The 18,775-nt window shown below is 45.1% G+C and overlaps 1 protein-coding gene across 1 annotated transcript in view; it reads left to right on the top strand.

The window, feature by feature from the left end:
* LOC8024732 (zinc finger CCCH domain-containing protein 14) overlaps positions 1–15,595 on the top strand; it is a 37,340-nt gene extending 21,745 nt beyond the window's left edge. Inside the window, exons 15-21 of the mRNA XM_029981235.3 lie at positions 2,168–2,367; positions 4,208–4,343; positions 8,331–8,464; positions 10,788–10,867; positions 13,251–13,366; positions 15,355–15,401; positions 15,501–15,595. Of these exons, the coding sequence (XP_029837095.3) occupies positions 2,168–2,367; positions 4,208–4,343; positions 8,331–8,464; positions 10,788–10,867; positions 13,251–13,366; positions 15,355–15,370 (682 nt within the window). The 3' untranslated portion in view covers positions 15,371–15,401; positions 15,501–15,595. The remainder of the gene's footprint in view (positions 1–2,167; positions 2,368–4,207; positions 4,344–8,330; positions 8,465–10,787; positions 10,868–13,250; positions 13,367–15,354; positions 15,402–15,500) is intronic.
* Positions 15,596–18,775: the final 3,180 nt, after the last annotated feature.

Here is an 18,775-nt window from a genome sequence, read left to right as displayed (position 1 = left end):
GGAAAAGCAAGGAGGTGAATGGGAGTGGCTTCGGGCTGAGCCAGACTTTGTTGCCGCACTCTGTGATTTTTTACCAGACAGGATGGGAGCCGTGGTCGCGGGGCAGGGGAGAATGACGCCGTATTAAATTATTTTGTAAGTTTTACTGCGCCTCAAAACCCCCTGAAGCAGACTTCTGCCGATATGAACAAAGCTTGATGCTACGGTTTCAACGCACTGTTTGACGCCGTTAACCAGTGCATACGTTTCTGTGGTGCCTCCTTGATCCCGATCTTGTTGTATAGTGCAGTTGAACTTCCACGCCGACTATTAATCTTTTTTGTCTGTCATTGTCCTCTGCAAATATTCTTTCAATTACTAAGTTGCAGTCTTCTTCTCTTGGCAAATATCTGACTGTTTGTCCAACTTTATTAATACTAGGAATTTGTAAACAAAAAACTGGTGTCTTGTCAGCAACTTGTTTTGCTTGAAACAAACACGTGGGCCCAGTAATAAAAAAATAATACTTTTGACCCCTTTCATACCAATCTAGGTTACAAAACCTTTTTTTAAACATCTCTGACCAATGAAAAAGGAAAAAAAGTAAATACCTTAGAGCCAGACTAAATCCGGCATACAGATTTTGGCCTATATTTTACAATGTCCTACTTTCTGCATGCACCTATAATCAAACGAAAATAACCTACAAGGTCTTTTGATCTGACTCTCAAAAACAATAATCGCAGCTGAAATTTAAGGCACTTCAATATTTTTTCTTCACCAGTCGGCGTTTTTTTCTACAGGATTCTGCGCGATAGAGTAAAGTAAATCAATTTCAAAAGAAGGACGACAAGTATAATATTTTGTTCCCCCCAGCTGCCCTACCACACACATGCCCGCTGTCGCACCTGCCGTCTCGCTTGCAGACGGCCGGAAGAGCGCAGTGGCGCAGCGAGCGCAAGTGAGAATTTATCTCGTACTCAAGATACGCCATGTGTGGCGAAGCAAGGCGACAGGCGGCGCAGGTAGTACCGTGCACTGGTCGGAGCGCTGTTTCAGCTCATATTGTCCGCGATAGTACAAAGGGTCCCGCACTCGCTTCCGATGGTCGGCATGGCCGGCAGTCCCAGCCTTCTAGACGGCGTCAACTGCTTTGAATATGGTCGATATCGTCGACTGCGACAGCTCATATTTTTTTACAAGACTCCCCACCTTGAAACCCTGACGCGAATCTTGCAGAATTTGTTGTTTGATGTCGAGAGAAATCGCTTTACGTTTCGTTGAACCATCTTGCGCAACGCCCAAAGCAACAAAGAAAAGGCTTACAAGACGCGGCGCATACAAACGTCACGCACCTTGCTGGTTACGATGATGATGATAATGCTCCGTTTGAGACCGCACGCGGCGCCTTCTCGCGGAGCATTCGATGCGCCCGTTCGCGATGATACCGTCCGATTCCGGCAGCCAATGCCGATTTCGCCATTGTTTGCGCGGTGCATTTCTTCGCTCTCTTTTTTCTTTTCGTTTTCAGCCCAATTTTTGTAATAAAGACGTTCTAGGCGGACTAGTTTTATCGCTGTATCCGGTATACCAAGGATAATTGCATCGCTGTATCTGGGTTTTTTTTTACATGGGCGAAGTGCAAAAATTGATAGTTTCAAACAAACTGATTGTTATATGCAATATATCGTTATATGTGGTATCATTCTAAGTGGATTGCACTGTATGCACATGGAATACAGGAAAACTAAAGACTTTCTACGGTCTTAAAGGGATTAAGATAAGCATTTCTTCTGTGGCTGGATTAGAGGAACCTAGTATTGGGAAAGGTAGAACTTTACTCCGTGCAGCACCGGACTATAGCTTTTTAATGCAGAATGCATTTTCACGAAAGCAGAGCGAGTATTTGTACTATGGCGTAACCTTAGCTGGACCATGTCGCCATGAGCTAAACATAGCAGGATGCCACTATGGGTAACTCTGGTGCCACGTGGGTCATGTGACCATGCGGTATGCGTCAGGCTATATACCAGGTCACGCGTCCGACCGCAAAGTCATGGCATCGCGTGATGTTACACTACTGTGCTGCCCATACACATGTTAAATGTCACTATTGCATTCTGCTTATGAGATGTTTTGACCGTAGGCCAGAAGAGCTCCTCGATTCTCCGGTCGTGGCTCGTTGCAGGCGTGGGGGGAAGTGGCCGCACTTTGTGGTGACACTGAACGGAGTGGACCCGGCCAGTTTCAAGTCCGGCACGAGGGAGGTGGTTGCCCACCACGCCTCGGGTCCGGGAGACTTGGACGAGCTGCCGGAGTACGTAGAGGAGGAGGACGAGAATGGCTACCCTTCCCGGCGGGAAGACTCCATGGCCGCCGAGGACACAGGTGATGTGCCCTCTCATTTTCCCCAACCCCGGACTAATAGTCTTCTTGCTGCGTCCGGCAGTCCGCCAGAGAAAGTTGTGGAGCTCTCTGGGGGCGACTGGAACGAAAAACGTGGGAAGTGTTCTGTGTGACGTTGCGGCAGAATGTTTTCGTTGCCGTTTGGGTTTTCAGTCGCGGGGAGATTGACGGCGAAGTGCGTTGGTGCACCACGGCTCGGAGCATGTGGAGCGAAAGCTCGCGTTGCAAAACCCGGGGATCCTAGGCTCGATCCTCGCCTCCGCCCATTTTGATTTGGACAAGCGCCGTGCCAGTGTGCGGTTGTGCATCACTACTGCATGATGCGCGTTAAAGACCTGGGCTAGCAGTGGTACCACACTGGTTAAATTTCTCATCTGCAGGCTGACCTTATGCTGTCTAAATGCAAACGTAATTTTATAACGGAGCTGTTATGTCCGGTTTGTCGACACAAACCTGCCTGGACAGCTACCGCCATCTATAAGCGACAGCGGCAAGCACACAAGCAGTATGGTTTCCGTCGTTGCTCGTAGATGGCGGCAACCTTTCTAGCTATCATAGAAGAATTGATAGTTGGATGCGTTGGTGGGAATTCATCGTAGGACACGTAACGAGCACAGCGCTCGTTGTTTCTTCGTCCTCGTTTGTTTGGCGCGCTTTCCTACGCTCCTACGCTCTTATCACTTTCGGTTTGAACTCACGATGGGTCGGCCGCGTGCCCTTTCCGGGAAAGGAGACAGGCTGCGGAAGGAGCGGCGACGTATGCAACAGCGCAAATGGGTCCGCAACCGCCGAAAAGCCGCTGTCGCCTCAACTTCCACTCCGTCCAGCGCTTCAGATTCCTTTGCCAAAGAGCACATCGCTCGCCTGGAAAGCCGCCGCCGAGAACGGAACCAACCAGCGATGTAAAGGGCACCGGCGGGCCAACGTCACGGACGACGATCGTGCCACGGAGGCCAAGCGCATGTGCGAGGCCCGGCAACAACTGCACTTCACGCCGACTGAACAGTTCCCGGTTGCGACGGCGAGGTTCCGGAGGGAGTTCGTAGAGAACCCGTCTGGCGTCACGTGCGCCATGTGCGACCGACTCTGGTTCGTCGGAGATGTATCCACGATCGGCGGCGTGTCGGACGAGAAGAAGCGGGAATCGGGTGTGTGCGCGTTGCGCCAGTATATCGAGTACAGCTCCGCTGGTCTTCCTTCTTCACGAGAGTGGAAAGGCTGAGTGTTTTCTTGTTGTTTGTTATTGTGTTGTGGAGGTTTAAACAAAAAACATGGAGGTGGTCAAGGCTGGTGGGAGAAACTTGAGGGAGAGTTTCTCCTGGGACCTGCAGAGCAGTGGTCATTGTTTGACTAAGGGACTCCATCTACATCGAGACTATCAGGCTAACTCTCTTAGTGAGATGTCGGCCACCACTCTGATGCTCCCGGGAACTTTTTTTTATCAATTTGGGGTTGCAAAGAAAACCATAATGTAAATGGGATAACATTGTATATTAAGTTGCATGTGGTAGAAATCCCAGACTCCTTTTTGAGTTTGCGAAAATATTCAAATTTTCGAATAGTAGGTCCGAACATTATGCCATTCGATATTCGCTTTGAGACAAACTACGAAATATTAATATTTTTCTAAGCGTCAGTTGCGGCAAGTTAGCCCCATTGAGTGCGCTGGAGCACTGCGGAGAAGCAGCACCCGCAAAAGCAAGCTCTGCGGGCGTTGCTCAGTTGGGGTGTGCCAGACGCCCTCTGTTAGTTTGGCACGTAAAACATTCAAGTATGATTGGACTTGTGTGGTCACCTGGTTCCTCTGGGTTCTGTCATGCAGTGTTGGAAGAGGAACTTGAAGAAGAGCCCATGCTGGTGGAAGAAGGCCCCAGCAAGCTGCTGGAGAAGTGCCGCTACTGGCCGGCCTGCAAGAACGGAGACCGCTGCCCCTACCACCACCCCAGCGTGCCCTGCAAGTGGGTGCCCCGTCTCGCACGTCGATGCGGGATATTTAAATGTTACCACAGAGCCTACCGACGCGACACCAGCCAGCTTGGTGGCTATCCATATTACGGGTCTAAATCTTAATTCTCAGCCCTTCGATGAGGCGTGCCAGATACTCTTCGTGGGGTTGTACATAATGTAAAACTTCGGCATTTCAGTCACTGATACCAGTCTTGAGAGTGTCAGGAATTTTGTGACACTAAAACTGAAATGATCATCTTAAAAAAACATATGCAAAGGAAAACGAAAATTTTTTTTTTCAACAGCCTGAAGGAGATTTTGTTATAAAATACATTTGCTAAAAAAACAAACAAAAAAAACGAACTTTTAGAGCTTTATTTACGGCACATAACAAGTTTGTAGTTGTTGCCCGCTGGAGCTGCCACTAGTCGCATGGTAGACCTGTGCACCGCCGCCGCCACAAGTTACGCCGGAGCCATTTAGTGCCGCTGCTGAAGTCCCCAGAACCCAAACGTTGCGGAGCCCCCACGCCGTTGCCGCATGTCGAGTGTGGCATGCTGCCAGCTGAACGCGTTTCTCCACGCTGCCGCCACTACCACCGTGAATTTCTGACCAGCGCATTGGTCTATCACGTGGTGCTTGCGCTCTTTCGGGAACTTCCTATGTGCTCTAAATGTTTATTTATTAATCTTCCTTTTACAGGCGGAGCTGTTAAAGGCCGACGTACACTTCGTGCTTTCCACTTTTGCCCGCCTCCTTTTTCCCTACATCCTCTCCACTACTTGCCTTGCCACAACTTGGTTCCCCCCGCAGCCTAGGAGAGGGGAGCGCTGAGAGGATTACCGTATTTACTCGCACAATGAACGCACTCGCGTAATGAACGCACCCCCCCAAATCGGCTCTCAAAATTTCGACTTTTTTTCACTCGCGTATTAAACACACCCCCAACTCGGAGGTGAAAATTTTGACACCCTCCCCCCACGCGTGCAAAATGAACTCACTTTTTTATCTTGGTGCAGCGAGGTCGCGAATGCATGGGCAGCGTGGGCGAACAAAACGCCTTGCAAAAGGCTTTAAAGATTTAAGAGAAGCAAGAAAAGAAATATGGAGAGGAGCTTTTTTTTTTTTTGCACAGGGCTGTCTGGATTTTGGGGTCGCGGGGCCGCGCAAGGAGATAAGAAAGATAAGAGGAGAACCTTTCGCCTAAGCAACGCCTAAGCAAACGAAACAGCTTGCGAAAGGTGGCAAAAAAAACAAAAAAACAACATAACTAAAAAAAAAAGTTTTTTTTTTTTTTTTTGCTTTTTTTTTGCACAGTGCGGTTTGGTTATGGGGTCGCACGCTGGGCCCAAAGAGATAAGCAGCTGCGTCGATTTTTCAGGATAAAAGGTCCCTTCATTATGCGAGTAAATACGGAGGCAAAAATTTAAATTTTACTTTGCCTAATGAACCAACTTTGCATCGAACCCCAACTTTGCTTTGATTTTTCGGAAAAAAAATTTTGTTCATTTTGCGAGTAAATACGGTATCTTCCCTACAGAAAACCAAGGTTGGTACATCGGCCTTTAAGGGCTAATTTCCCCAGGATCGTGTCCCCCGCAAAGAAATGTCTGCACAAAACTTTGGTTGCTGCCGTCGCTCATAGATGGCGGTAGCTGTCCAGAGTGTTGTGTTTGCCGGTTGTCCGCTTGCCGCCACCGCTCTAGAGGGCGCAACCTTTGGAGCCTTTCCACTCTGGCTTGGCGACTTGCGGCCGGATATTACTTCATTCCCAGCATAGTACAGCTTCGATGGTCTTCCTTCTTCACCAGAGTGAAAAGGATAAAAGTTTTTTGTTGCACTTGAAACAGTAAGATTAATAAGTAACTTTTAGAGCCCATAGAAAGCTCCCGAAAAAGCACAAGCACCACGTGACTATAGCAGCCAGTCACGTGACTACAGCTTCCAGCTTTCCGCGGGCTCTCGCAGGCGCCAACTACAAATTTGTTTCACGCCGTAAATATAGCTATAAAATTTTTTTTTTTTTTTTCTTTTCGTTGTAAATTTATTTTATGACATCCTTTTTCCATCTAGGCTTTTTAAAGAATTGTTTTTTTTCCCTTTGCATAGGTCCTTTAACAGGCGGATTTACTTGAACCATGAGCGTTCGTTAAATATTTTAAACCTTCATTACCTCTAAAAGAAGGCTGACACGAGATTTTTTTTTTTTTTTACACAAATGTCTTCATGGTTTTATTTATTATTCCGAACTAACCTCTTTTGTTTTTATTGCCGTGCCCAACAGGGCGCTATGCTGTTGTTGGCTGCTCCGAGTCAAAAAGCCTACGGTCCTTAGGACATATTCAGTACGCTTTTAACACTCCAACAAAGTGAACATGCCAGAGATGGATATTTTTTTGCCTGGAAGTTTTAGGATGCGAGTTTTGCTCAAGGTATATTGGTAGTATTTTTCCTTCATTTCTGTTTATCAAACCATACAGGTATGGGGACAACCTTGGTTTCTGCGCTTAGGTTTTGCACTGTCGGAGGTCGCATTTTGCTGATTTTACATATGTAAATACATAATATTTTTTCAAGGCACAAGGTACAAGGCACCTCAAAAGTACCAAATAATTAAATTAACATACAAGGCTATCAGGTAATGAATTCTGTGCAAATTCATTGTTTGTTGAAAAAACACAAAGCTTAGTTGTTATTTCATACTTAATGAGCTTTTCTTCTTTTTAATCTAGACTTCCCACACATAGTTGCTAAAGTGCTAAATCAGTGCAAACTCTTATCTTGCAAAAAGCTACTGCAATCATATTAATTTTTTTTTCCGGAGACGCAGACCTACCACACTGTTAACAGGGTTGTATCAGGGCTTCCAGCCCTGCACGACTTGCGCCAAGATTTTCCTGTGCCATCCTAATAAAAATTCGCAAAAATGCCCGAAATTGTGCCAAACCACTCCAAAATCGGGTGATGGGAATTTGGCGGCGTCTAGCGCCACCTATCCTAGTCAAGGTGAACTTCACTGCAGGTCTGAATGAAAAGCTACAAAAACTTTAAAGAGCAGGCTTTTGATAATTTCATGGTGTTTGAAATAAACCAGGTGATATATGTTAGATGAACAGTTGGTAAACTATTTGTGTTTTTAATAAACTAGATGTAATAAGTTAAATGAGCCGGTTTGTCATCCATTTTATTGGGAAGAACGTGCCCCCTAGTTCCTCGCAAACGTTTTCTGAAAGGTGTTGATTTTTTTTATTTTCAATGTCTCTGCGACCAATATATCATCCTTGTGTGAAAATTTGCTAATGTAACGTTTAACAGCATAAAAAATTGTCAATCTAAACTTGGTACAGAAGTGCTCGAAAGTGTTTCGGAAAATTATATTTAGGTGCTCCAGAGTGCTACAAAATTCACATTTAGGTGCTCCAAACTTTTCCAAAATGAATATATTGGTGCTCCAAACTGCTCCCAAAATGAATATTTGGGTGCTCCAAAAATTGCTCCAAATCTGGTCTCGGCAGTAGCACCACTGGTTGTATTCACTTTCTTTTTTTATTTGCATGTCAGGTGACTGCAGGATTGTCTCTTTATCGAATATAACGGTGTATGATAACTGGCACGTTTAAATCTACACTTTTGCGTTCGATGTTGACGGTATAATGCAATTTTCAACTCTATTTGCACAAGAGCGGGATGTTAGGTACTTCCTGCTCTATGGAGCAGACGATGCACCGAGATGAAAGGGAATTTTCTTCTCTGCTCTTTTGAGGGGAATGATCTAGAGTGAAGTCAATATTTTTACAGCAAAGTCTTCACTGCATCAGTGGCTTTGCTCTACCAGTTTTACAAGCAGGCTTCAACTTTGCTTCATCGTTTGGATACCTTCACTCTATCAGTCTCTGCTCCAACTGCCAGGCTTGACTTTGATGGCAAGCCGAGCTTGGTTATTGCGATGCCTGGTGGCCACTGTGCCACTCAGCGGCCATGCTTCTTCCCCCTGTCAGGGCCTTCCCCAACTGCAAGTTCCGTGACAAGTGCCTGTTCATCCACCCCAACTGCAAGTATGACGCCTTCTGCAAGCACAAGAGCTGCCCCTTCACCCACGCCAGCAGGAGGACGTTCGCCTGCCCACCCCCCCGTGAGTACAGTACTCACTCGTCCCTCGCAGTGGGACTCTAGGTTTTGCGACGGCATGGGGAGCTTTCTGCTTTGCGTGTGGCGGCTACGGACTCTGCTCGAAGATGGGTGGACCCCGTTGTAAGCTGACCCCTGGACGTCTGCTCTACTGCATAATTTGTTGAGCACCAGTTGTGATTTCTGAGAGGATCTAGACCGAATCACGTGCGATCTGCTGGAAACTGTCTTTTAATAAGGCGATGGTTGGTGTAGGCGGCGAGGAGCCTCGTAAGTGGCAGGATCACCATCTTTTTGTGGTTGGTGAAAACAGTGGTTTAGAACCCAGAGTTGCTAAAACTATTTTTTATGAAATGAAAACAACCACCGTTTTCTAAAATGTAGTTTGATGAAGCGTAGTAGTCCTGGGCATCGTCAGCCTGCACAATACTTTTGGTGCATTGTGCCATCCTGTGCAGGTAAGGTGCAGGAAATATATACCGTGCTTGCACGATTCTGACGCACACTTTTTTTCACCAAAATCGGTGCCCAAAACTACATGCACGTTACAATCGAAACCACTAACCTAAACTCGAGAAAAACGCAATACTCTGTATATAAGGTGGCTATCGCCATCGCCATTATGACTGTTTGTTTACATTTGCCATTTTGGTATTCATATCACGCGCATTCTCTCACGTTATATGGACTCGTGTCTGCCGTTTTAAGATGGAAAAACAAAAATTCCACTGGGAGGCTTTATTTAAATGAAAGGCCATCACGCTGGTGGAAAAAGATAAGAACGGAGCAGCGCTGCGTGGCCTCACAATCCCAGCAACCCGACGAGCTCTTAAAGTGTTCTTCGGAATACGACCCTCCCAGACGCGACGGTCACGCACCCGTACATGCCCAAGAAGTGCGACACTTAAAATGCTTTAGGCGAAAGCAAGGATTACCTCTGTGGACAGCGAAGAACCATTGTCAGACTCTGACAATGCAAATGGCATTTATTTTTGTGTTGGCGTTCATTTTATAAAATCTGTTCTATGAGGTATGTGTTCAATCTTCATTATTTACCCGCACGGTAGAATCGGCAGCAATTCCCTTTTTGAATATCTGGAAGCTAAATCTGCCTGCACGTTTGAATTAGGGGCGCGTCAGAATGCAAACATGGTAGTCACACATGCATGGGAACAGTGTCACATTGCTGAAAATTAACTTTTTTTTCTTGATCTATAAGTCACATGCAACATATGTTCTGATTAGTAGAGTCAAAAAGTGCAGATTTATTCAGTTACAGCAATCAAAATTCCATATCTGAATTGTTTGTAAGCAGGTTCTGAAAAGGCTTTTCCTGTTTTCTCAAAGTTAACTTTTTGGTCTTAGCACAGAGTTTTGTGCATGGTATCTTTAGATCTAGTATATGGATCTGAATACTTTCTTCGGCGTAAGATTCCTCACAAGTCAGAGTGTAACAGGTCTAAAATGTTGGGAAATGGTAGGTACAAGATTTCCTAATTGGCGAAAATTGTATCGGCTCGTTTCTAATTTTCAAGATTTTTGGCTTGCAACTTTTCCTAGAATGCTGCTAAAATGATAAGCATTTTTTTTTTTGCACTACAGTGCAACCCACTTATAACGAGGATGAGAAAACCCAAAATTTCAATCGTTATAATCGATTATCGTTGTATTTGAACTAGAAACTGATTATTTCGTCTAGAAATTCTAGAAACTGATCGTTATAAGCGGTACGTCGTTATGTGTGGTATAGTTATAAGTGGATTGTGCTGTATCTACTCTTTGTAGAACATGCAAACATATTTTGTGCCATAGTTTTTGATGGGGGTGTTGTAAAAAAGTTGGATGGAAACATATGTGATAAAGTAGAGATTTTCTTCAAAACTATAATAGGGGAACAATTGACCTTGGTTTCTGCATAGCACAGCAAATTAAAGTAGGCGTGGGAATTTAACATAAATTAAATTGGAAATGACATAAAAGTGTTCAAGACCGAGGTCTCCCCTCAAATACGGAATCTATTATATTTATTCATTCACATATTCACCTAGGTAGATCACCATTTGTGGTAGTTGCAATACTTAAGTTCAGGGGTGGTTTTTGCCTCAAATGAATGGGAAGGCCGAGTTGCACTGCATTGCCGAGCTGCAGGGGAAACCGTCTTTCTTGCTGTGGGCTGGGAGCTTGCTCCGCCAGTCTGGCACTGTAAAACTACAAGTGCATTAGTACATATCTATGTGTGGCAAAAGAGGTGCTACACACATAGTACTTGCATTGTCTATATGAAACTTGAGAAGTTCTGAGAGGATGTTTTTGTTTTTGTTCCCCAGCAACATCATCTCCATCTGTCCAACACTGCAAGTTCTACCCTCACTGCACCAACACAAAGTGTCCCTTCTTCCACCCCAAGGTACGCCTGCTCTGAGGGCCCCAGCAGCTGTTCAGTCACTCCGCAGCGACAAAAGGGTGCGATCAGCACACACATGGCAGTCAGGCTTATGCATTCAGATTACAAAATTTAGCCTTCTTGGTGCGAACCCCGAAACCACCTTCATTTTGTGAAAAATCTGGGATATTTGTTGATTCAGCGTGAATTCTGAACATCTTCCATGCTTCAAAATTGATAAGCAAACTTGCAACTTCTCATAATTCGCATTGTGTACGGCCTGGGTACACATACGGTGTAATGCGAGACAGTAATGAAAAAGCGACTTGGCTAGCTGTCGTTTCCTCAGTGAGCACAGAGAGTTGAGACCTTGCAGTCTTTTGTTGGACCATGCTCACACTTTTCCCCGGGAATCTCGGAGCAATGGGCATACCTCAGGTTGTAGTTCGAGGGAGTGAAATTCCTGGAAAGCTTTCGATAAAAATCATGAGCCATTCCAGTCTGTGAAGGTAGATGACCAGCGAAGCTGTTCACCACCACAACACAGACCCCCCTGAGGAGCCGGAGGAAACCAGACGCTTGACGGGACCGCCACCCGGCAGAAAGTAGACTTACGCGGTGGGACCGCCACCCCGGGAGAGCGAAGGAAAGGAAACTAGGCACGCAAGTGCTTGGAACAACGACAAAGAGAGGGCAGTGCGAACATAGACATGACCGACACAGGTCGCATAGTGGCAAATCTTTGAGAAACTTTTCTTATCTACCTGAGAGTCTACTGATCTTGAGAATGGTACCTACTGATAACTAATCTACTGAATAGACCTACCGCTGAATTACCCAAGCATCAAGGAGAATGCAGGGAATGGTGTTGCATGCCCCGCACGTGCCGGCGTCTGCGATAGTAACCGTTTTAAAGCAAAAGCCTAAAACAAATGGCATCTCACACATGCGTCCATCAATGCTTTATTTTGGTTATTAATGCAAAAGCATTAACTGTCTCGTGGAGCGAGCCGCACCAAACGGCACCTTAGCTCCTTTCTCCAAGTGAAGCCAGCTCCCAGCTATGAAACCATGTGAAAAGCTAGCCAACGGCACCTAAATTCCCCGATCCCAAAGCTGATAGATTTTCGTCTTCAGTCCCAATGGCTGGCGCGCGTCGACGGAGCTCCCATTGGCCGATGCGCGTCAGTTTCATTGATTGCTCACACATGGCGCTGCGTGTCCGTCAGCGCGCCGTTAAGGTGGGACACTACCCAAAAAAGTTAATTTTTGAACCACTTGTCTGATTTAAATGACATTTACAGGGCGTGTTTCTGTTGATGTTGAGAACATTTGTGCCAAATGTTGGTAACCTGGGTGAAGTACAAAAAAAAATTGCAAATGTTTAAAGATGAAAGTGGGCATGTCTACGTAGAAAAACTATTGTTTTAAAATTACCTATAAATTTGTTGTTTTCGTGTGTTGTATTGCTTTAGGACAGTTCAGAGCAGATAGCTATGGAGCTATATTTCTATATTATACCATATTTCATGACCAAAAAGCCACATAAACTCAAATGCTGTTTTTTAGATTTCCATTCCTTGTCCAAAATTTAATTCTGGAGCATCAAAAATGACAAAAATAAAAAAATACAAGCTCACAGCTATCTTCCCCTTAAAATTTCACTCTAGAAAAACTCATAAAAATGAATCCAAGTTCTGTTTTAACAAAACGATAGTTTTCCTAAAGTGAAATTTATGCCAAGAAGTGGAACAGAGAAAAATGCGTTCAAAGTGTTCCAACCCCTGCCTTTTCTTTAGCATCGGTGGACCGAAAATAATTTATAAGAACTTAACTATGCAGTGTAAGTTGATTAAACTTTCTGGAAATACTCTCTAGGTGTTGGTGGATGTAAATATGACATTTTTCAAAAATCAACTTTTTTTGCAGAACTTGTTTTTTCTGGGTAGTGTCCCCCTTTAACACGGAGCGTCCAAAGTCAGTGCGCCCAGGAGAGCGCACACGCTGACGTGCGATGAAAAGTATGCAGCTGACGAAGTAAGAAAGCAGACGAGCGGCTCGCATGCTTTCGCATTCACAACTCATAAGAAATGCTTAGGTGTACCTCGAGCCTTTTTTACTTCGAATTTTTTATGCGAGGAAGGCGTGCACGTGCGGTGCGGACGTCTGCAGCACTAACTGTTCTAGAGCAAAAGCCTAAAACAAATGACGTCTCGCACGCTCGTTCATAAACTCTTTATTTTGGTTATTTATTTTGAATCTTTTATACAGGGAAGGTGTGCGCGTGTGGTGCGTGCGGCGGTGTGAGCGCAGGGTTTTTAGTCACTGCACACAAAAAATCTACAGAACCCTAGTGCTCTAGTACAGCCCTGCAATGTTTTCTAAACGTGCCTTCCACGCCTCTCAGCCATGCAGATTTGGCGCCATGTGCCAAGCACCGGCGTGTCCTTACACCCACCCGGAGAGTAGCATCCCACCACCCAACAAGTTGAAGTGGACTTCGGCTGCGGCTAAGAAGGCCGGGTGAGCATAATAGCAGCGCCGGTCCTCACTCATTCTGGAATAGAGATGTTCAGATAATGATTTTGAGGGTTGCACATCAACGAAGTTGTTATCTTATTTACAGTAGTAGAAGCTTATTGATGCAATACCATTGATTTGTTTTCTCATTTAAGTTTACAGTTTACAGCTCCCGATGCTCACAATACTTTGAGGCAATGCTACGTGTTTAACAGAGCTGGAGGATAGCTGGAGTTCAAACTTTTACTCCTTCAGAGAAAAATGCAGTAGGCTCGCGATAATTCAAACTCTGATATTTCATATTTGTTATGTTCAATGTTATGTTGTCAGGGAACATACATAAATTGAGGCAATATTATATTTGCCGCAAATACATGGAAGAAGGGCACGCGGTGCCCCTGTCTCCGGGGCCGCTTCAAGCGTCCAGTGCTCACGAGCGCCAATCCCCCGAGGAGCTTGTTCCGAGGAGCACGTTCTGGGTGCTGGAAGCAGGCGGATGAAGTGGATGCTATTCCTGCATCATAAGGCGAAAACAACCTTTGAACGTAACTTGAGCTGCACCAGCTGTGTGCATCACAGCGCTCCTCTGTTCTCTGTGTTCTTGGGATGCACATGCATAACCCAAGGCGTGCGTAACCAGAGCCACTCGTCTGCTCTCCACGTTCCTGGGATGCGTGTTGGTGTCACACAGACGCATCACTCAAAGACACAACAATACATCTGGTTAATTCGGACAAATTTCAAAATTTTGGTTGTTCCGCTATGCTTTTAACGTATTCATAAGCCGCTTAATTCGAACGGCGTTTTTGTGTACTGTAATTTGTACTTTTAGTTCTCGGGGCCCCGTTGAGTGCGCTTCTTTCCGAGCACCGGTGCACTGCAGAGAGGCAACACCTGCGGAGCTTGCTTCCGCAGGTATTGCTTCTCCACAATGCATTGGTGCTCAGTGAGAAGCGCACTTAACGGGGCTCAAGCAGAGCAAACAAGCTATAGAAACGGGTACCCTGCAGAAATTTCCATAGCAACTTGCACGGATGCCATGAATAGGTTTGTTTGGCATAGATCTTTGTCACAGCGTCCGCACAAGTTGCTATGAAAACTGCCGTGCGGCGCCTGTTTCCATTGTTCATGTGTCCCCTGGTTAATAGTTCACATTAGGCAACTTCTTGGCTTAATGAAGAATCTTAATTTTGTTTTGAGTTATCATGTGCTCTCTAAACAGTCCACGATAAACAACATTTTTGAGCGATACATAAACTTATGTCATACATTTCACAAATGTTTCTTGTGTGGCATATTCACTTATGATCAGTAGGCCTATGTAGAGGAAATCATCAAACTGCTTTGTATTTGTAGCCATTCATATTGTAAATTATAGTTCTATTCTGCATCATATTTAGATGAATTTCTAATAATTCAAACAGAAATCATGGCTTCTTGGAGTTTGAAGTAATGAGTATACCTGTAAATCTTAGCAGTGGCACAAACAGACACATAACAATTATTTTTTTAAGATATGTGCCTATTCTCCATCATGCCTGGAATGAGTATAGCTCCTTGGTGTGATGCTACCTCTGCAAGTGTCGCATTGCAACAGTGCAGCTGTGCACGAGGTGTCAAATTAAGTACAATAATAGTCATTATTGCGATTATTATACTTAACACATCTTAATACTAGTCAGTCTACATCTGCAGCATGTCCCAATTGAGCTGCGATGCCAAAATCTAAGCAAGACCGACAGAACTGCGCAGAAACAGCTCATGTCACACAGGTGCTGCATTGTGTGATGACTCACATTCACTTTTTTTTTGTGCTCTACTCTTTTAACGAAGAGGCTCGTACAACGAAAATTATTGCCAATCCCACGGAGTTTGTTATAAAGGCGTTTGGCCGTGTTGACGCACTTCTAGACACTACAAACTATTTTGCCCGTCTCAAATTTTCAGCCGTTGCTGGTGATACTAACATACATTCCCTGTTCTGTTCACAGTGAGACAGCTGCTTGAACTGCATACACGCCTCTTTCAAAGTCATTCGGTAAGCCGTCTGCCAAATTTGCAAACTCACATTTTTTTTAAATAGCACAAAGTTACAAAGTTGCTCATCGTTTTCGTTTTATCTCTGCCATTCTTGCAGGGCGAGAGTTCTTGGAGCAGGCAAAGAAAGTGCTCATCACGAGTTTACAGTTTCTCCTTCTTTTAGGAGTGTAAATACAGACTCTTGCGACACAACCGACTTCCTCCTTGGTTCCTTCACTCTGACAAAACGCCACCGCAAAGAGTTTCACAACTCGACGGCCCTGCTTTCAATATGGCCTATGCACAGCCTTTGAAACTTTTGACAAACCCTACTGCAGAAGTTGATGTCTACACTCTGTTTCATCTTACGATACTCCGACGCAACAAGCCATCGGAGCCGTGTGGGTGTCGCATGGCCTTTAGGCGAGGTGAAACGATGCATAGTCACGCGATAAGTTTGCAGCATCTGCTGCTGTCTGTCGCAAGGTGAAACGGACCATAGCAACTGGTGAACAAAATTACAGGGCCTTCGGCACATGACTGCTTGCAAGCAAGTGCTCCACGTCGCTAGCAGATGGGCCAAATCGGCTAAAGTTTGGGTTCGGCAAGACGACTAGTCAAATTGGACGGAAGGTCCGGTGTTGGCTGAATCGTACGAGGAAGGTTTGGCACAGAATAGCTGAAATTTCCCCAAGACATCTAGGCACGCATGAATGGAGCCATTGGCATGCATTCGGAGCACGACCGAAGCCTGCAACAAGTACTGCAGTGCCAGGACTCCAGCTAGGGCATCATTTTCCGGGAGAAGCACAAGTAGAGTTGTTGCTTTTATCCCCACTCTACAATTCCTATATGTATAAAAATAGACCCAATAATTAATCTACTAAAAGGACGGCATACAAAGTAGAAATGCGATTGTGCTACGTTAGTAAACTACCGTAATATCCCAAGAGGTGCCCCACCCTCGAAAGATAACCCGCCCCCCATTTTTGGCCTGATTTACTATTTTCTCTTAAACACCGGAAGATAGTCCAGTCCTAGTGATCATAGTGTTCGGATCAACTATGATCTCGGCTTAAATGAAGCTAGTCGGCGATGGCGGATATAAGTGAACATTGCTGACTGGGAAGCACAGTCATCTTTGCTTCATTGTCTCTCGCTGTGATAACAAGTTTGGCAGGAAAACAGAATCTAAAAATAGTTTTTTTTTGTTTTTGTTTTTTTTACTTTTTTTTTATTGTACATTGAAGGTTAGCCGACTTCTTCGTTTCACCCAAGTTGCTCTCGAATTTAGATGGGCTATCTCTAGGGACACTATAGTACACTTACTCAAACATTTGTGATGTGTATCTCTCCTTGATCTCTCCGGCATCGTACATAGTATGCAAACAATTTCATAAACTTCTTGGCCATATGATTAACTGCTGCTGTGCAAAGATGTGGGCAGGCAAGAAACATCCGTCTGCACCAAAATTAATGCCACAGACAAAATATGGATAGCCACAGACAAAATGTGGATAGCTACAGAATTATATGTTCTCTCAAGGGTTTCCTTCAATCAAGTACACTAGTATGCGATGCTTTTACGTCGCTCCCCGGTGAGTCTCTCCCAGCATGCCTTCTTGTGTAAACTTTGAATTGCTTGCCCAGTCTGTGATTCACGATCTTGCCACCAATCTACCCATGGGTGGATTGGTGGCAAGGGCAATTGATGGGTTTGCCGCAACCCCGAAGCCCCCTAACTCCCTTCACCCCAAGATCAACTTTTTTTTTTTTTTTATCGAAAAAAATGACATACTATAACAGCTTTTCTTAGGAAGAAATGTTTAGTTTATGGTGACATGGCTATTATTAGGGTCAACAAAATAGGTCTGGACAACACTTTGCCCGTGATGTTAACTCTCTGCAACAGCCCCTCCCAAAACGCGACTTATAAATCCGCCCTTGAATGCACCTGGGACAGAAAGATGTCTCAGATTTATGAAAGCATGGTTAAAGGGAAGATGGGGCACTTCTACATTTGAGAAAAAACGCTTAAATTGCGTTCATTTGGCCTTTAGAATAACAGATATCAAAATTATATTTCAATGCGATGCGCCGGAGAGCCATACGAGCAATTTCAAAATAGGACTGAAGCCCCGCCTCCCTAGCCTTGGGCAGCCAAAAGAGCCGTCGATGACGTCACGGACAGCGACAGTCTTTCGCGTTTTCCTCGCGTTTAACGATACTTACGCAGAAAATGGTTTGGGTATTCGGGTTCACGGGGTAAAAATACACTAGAATTCACTTCTAACTCATTTTTCCCAAGAAGCTCCGTAGCTTCCCTTTAAACCCATGATTCCATAAATTTGAGTACCAAGCAGACACTATTTGATAGCACTGATTTGAGGCTATACACCATTCTGAAACAAATGAAGCAGTGAATCTCGTACTGCAACTCCGACAGGTGATCCGCACTTGTAAATAATGCGAGACAAGGAAAAAAATCTTTTTTATTGGAGCTGTCATGGGCATTTTGTCTCATTTCATGCCCACAACGTTGGATGAGTGTGGCAAAATTGGACCTTAAGAAAAAAACACAAATCATTAAATGCTTGGCGGGAGGCTGCAGCATGAATGTGTCGAGCCAAGTGGAAGATTCTCCGAATGGGACATCTTGTGACCACAAAGTCCCACTCGTGACCTTGTGCTCAGTAAAACTACCGTAAAATCCTGTGGATGCCCACCCGAAATGAAGAGAAATGAAAAACATGGGGTGGGCTAGTTTTGGGGATGCGACGGCAAAATCCGCCACAAACCATGCGAAACGGGAACCGATATCACGGATACGGCAAATTCGAGTGTCATGCAAACGAGCGGCAATTTGCTACGACCTCCTGTGCCACGGAATTTGGACGCAGTGGATTTGCTTTACACAATGCGAAAGACGCGCGAGAGCCTGCCGCAAACTCTCATGTCATGGGAACCGACACTGCGAATTGCGGATGCAGCAGATTTGCGTTTCGTGGTGCAATAAAAGTGCGGGGACAATTCGCATGTCATGGGAACCGGTATCGCATGCGCAGATCGTGGACAAAAAATGAGAACCCACTACCACAGATTGTGGACGCAACAAACTTGCCTTTCACGATGCAAGAAACGCGCATGATCAACTCGTCTGCCACGTGAACCATTATCGCGTGCACAGATCGCAGACAAGAACGTGTGAACCTGCTACAAAATCCCTCGTCACACGTACGGGTACCGCAGGTCGCGAGTCGGATGGGATTTCCGTCAGACGTGTGGTGTCTGATGGGAATCTGGGTAGACAATGTTTCGGAATTTTTATGTTAGAGATATTTAGCCAGAAAAACAGGATGGGCGATCTCTAGGGGGGGGGGGGGGGGCACTTTT

Source organism: Ixodes scapularis, unplaced genomic scaffold (assembly GCF_016920785.2).
Source record: "Ixodes scapularis isolate PalLabHiFi unplaced genomic scaffold, ASM1692078v2 PGA_scaffold1__304_contigs__length_218370807, whole genome shotgun sequence".
Taxonomy (NCBI): Eukaryota; Metazoa; Arthropoda; class Arachnida; order Ixodida; family Ixodidae; genus Ixodes; species Ixodes scapularis.
This window is presented reverse-complemented; position numbering and strand designations above follow the sequence as displayed.